The sequence below is a fragment of the Pantherophis guttatus genome, chromosome 18 (assembly GCF_059756535.1).
Source record: "Pantherophis guttatus breed Tessera chromosome 18, ASM5975653v1, whole genome shotgun sequence".
Lineage (NCBI taxonomy): Eukaryota > Metazoa > Chordata > Lepidosauria > Squamata > Colubridae > Pantherophis > Pantherophis guttatus.
In genome coordinates, this window is record NC_142080.1 from 6295499 (window position 1) to 6298467 (window position 2969).

The 2969-nt window shown below is 40.7% G+C and overlaps 1 protein-coding gene across 1 annotated transcript; it reads right to left on the reverse strand.

Moving 5' to 3' along the window:
• Nucleotides 1–1642: 1642 nt before the first annotated feature.
• On the reverse strand, nt 1643–2587 carry OR6N2 (olfactory receptor family 6 subfamily N member 2). The gene has a single exon (XM_034426163.2). It carries the CDS (start codon nt 2585–2587, stop codon nt 1643–1645), a length of 945 nt encoding a protein of 314 aa, XP_034282054.1.
• Nucleotides 2588–2969: the final 382 nt, after the last annotated feature.

The window sequence follows — 2969 nt, forward strand, 5'->3', positions numbered from 1 at the left end:
TAAAATGTCAGCTGCCAAAGTTATTTACTGATTGTGAATTCCTCAGACTTTCCAGAAATGGATAATTAATAAAAAAATAAAAAAATAGAATAATTGAAAAGAGTCTACAGAGATCTCAAAGAGAATAAGTTTTATTTACATTCATTTACCCGCAGAAAGCATATATTCATACAAGTGTTTGAAGTGGGATTATTTTACACTGTTATCTCCGGTAATCTGTCACACACGGAGTTTTGAATTATTAAGCAAATAATAATTCTACACTTTTTTAAAAACATCGAAGGAGAATGTTTGCAGAAGCCATTTCCGTTCTTTCTTGTGCGGTTTACTTAGATCTGGTAAAATCAAACGAATATCCTTCATTAACCTTTCTTTGGCATGATCTCTTTTATTATAACTTTTTTATAATCTGGAATAGTTTTACATTTTAATAAATTTCTGGGTTGAAAACCTCAGATAGCATATGTCCAGGGAAATTTAGACATGGAAATTGGGCCGTTTTAAATGTGTGCAATAAGGGATAAGTTACAGAAAACAAATTCTCATTAATTGAATTTTTTTTTAGACAGGAAAGCTCATAGATACTATGGAGTATATGAATTCTAAATTAGTTTTAATAGTAACAATACAGCTTGGCATATGGAGAAAAGATCAATCAATTCATGCATTGGTTGTCCTGTGTTTTCCTCTGGCTATTTTGAAGAATTTAGTAAGTGCCGAATGTTGTGTGGTTGAAATGGATTTATTAGTACTGCAAGCCATCATAGCTTGATGGTATTTAGAATAGAATAGAATAGAATAGAATAGAATAGAATAGAATAGAATAGAATAGAATAACAGAGTTGGAAGGGACCTTGGAGGTCTTCTAGTCCAACCCCCTGCTTAGGCAGGAAACCCTACACCACTTCAGGCAAATGGTTATCCAACATCTTCTTAAAAACTTCCAGTGTTGGAGCATTCACAACTTCTGGAGGCAAGTTGTTCCACTGGTTACTTGTTCTCACTGTCAGGAAATTTCTCCTTAGTTCTAAGTTGCTTCCCACCTTGGTTAGTTTCCACCCATTGCTTCTTGTCCTGCTCTCAGGGGCTTTGGAGAATAGCTTGACTCCCTCTTCTTTGGGGCAGCCCCTGAGATATTGGAAGACTGCTATCGTGTCTCCCCCAGTCCTTCTTTTCATCAAACTAGACATACCCAGTTCCTCCAAATGTTCTTCGTATGTTTTAGCCTTCAGTCCCCTAATCGTCTTCATTGCTCTTCTCTGCACGCTTTCTAGAGTCTCCACATCTTTTTTACATCGTGGCAAAATTTAAAATTAAAACAAAATTAAGGCTCACCTCATCCCTACCCACTAGTGTTTTTGAGTGCAACCCTAGCCAAAAATTCCTTCTAGGGGGTGGGAAAATTAGCACATTACAGTTTCAAAGTAGGTGTAGACAGGAAGTAGGAGGAAGTAAACTGTGGGGAAAAAAAACTGGACAGCAAACTTGATTTCAGAACCATGGACAGAGAATACAGAAACCAGACATAACTCTGAATTGTCAATTTGACCTTCGTGCTGTCCACCTCATCACCAGCCTTAAGTTTAAATTCCACTGCCTATTTCATTGTGGATCCTAAATCTGAAGCCCTATTCCAAGAGATTCAAGGTCTGAGGACGCTCTTCAGGTGGATTCTCCTCTTTATGGCCCTCAGGATTTCTTTGTTTCGAAGGCTATAAATGATAGGGTTGACTAATGGAGTCAGGACAGCGTAGATCACAGCGAAGGCCCTGTCGTACTCTAAGGAATAGCTCGTCTTCAGTCTCACGTACATGAAAATGATACTTCCAAAAAAGAGGAGGACTACCGTCAGATGCGAGGCACAGGTTGAGAAAGCTTTCTCACGGCTCTCGGCGGTCTGGATCTTCAAGACCGTTTGGATGATCTTGGCGTAGGAGACCATGATGAATGAGAAGGTCACTAGAATGATGAAAGCGTTGACCGCAAAGTCAACCAGCACGTTGATTGAGGTGTCCGTACAGGCCAAGCTGAGAAGCGGTGGGAAGTCACAGAAGATATGTTTGATCCGGTTGGGGCCACAGAAAGGTAACTTGGAGACCAGGATGACTTCTGTGACGGGACACATGAAACCACAGATCCAGCAACTGGCGGCCATCTGTGCACACAGCTTGGTTGTCATCACCGAAGGGTATCTCAGGGGCTTACAGATGGCGAGATATCTGTCGTAGGCCATGGCGGTAAGCAAGTAGCATTCGGTGGCTCCAAGAGAGTGGAAAAAGTACGTCTGAAGGAGGCACCCCGTGAAGGATATGCTTTTTCTTTCACTAAGCAGGTTAGACAGCATCTTGGGAATGGTGGTTGCTGTGTACCAGATCTCCAAGAAGGAAAGGATGCTGATGAAAAAGTACATGGGCGTATGGAGCCGGCAATCCGTACGGATGATGGTGAAAATCAACAGATTGCCAAAGATGGTGAAGACGTAGACGAGGAGGAGCAAAACGAAAAGGAGAGTTTGGAGGTGCCGAAGATGAGGGAATCCCACAATGATGAATTCAACGACTCTGGTGTGGTTGTAGTAGCCTTCCATGTTTCCCGTGGCTCCCTCTGCGTAGCGATAGATCTGCAGGATTACAAGGGGCAACTAAGCCACAAAAACAGGACCAGACAAGTTATTTCGAGAGTGGCAAAAATTCTTAGGAGAATTTGCTGGTTTTCCAAACTAAGCTAGTTTTGACCATTGGGCACAATCAGAGAAGAACCTTATGACCAAGACTGAAGTCCTCATTTTGAGGAGCATCCCTCCAAACTCAGCAAAGTTGGCTTATCAATTTTTTTTTTAAAAAATTATCAATTAATATTTATTTATTTATTTATTTATTTATTTATTTATTTATTTATTTATTGGTTCGATTTATATGCCGCCCTTTCTCTGGAGACTCAGGGCGGCTTACAATGTGTTACGCAATAGC

What these genes read in the sequence shown, in the direction of transcription:
- OR6N2 (XM_034426163.2), bottom strand. Translation starts at nt 2,587, where the DNA reads ATGGAAGGCTACTACAACCACACCAGAGTCGTTGAATTCATCATTGTG.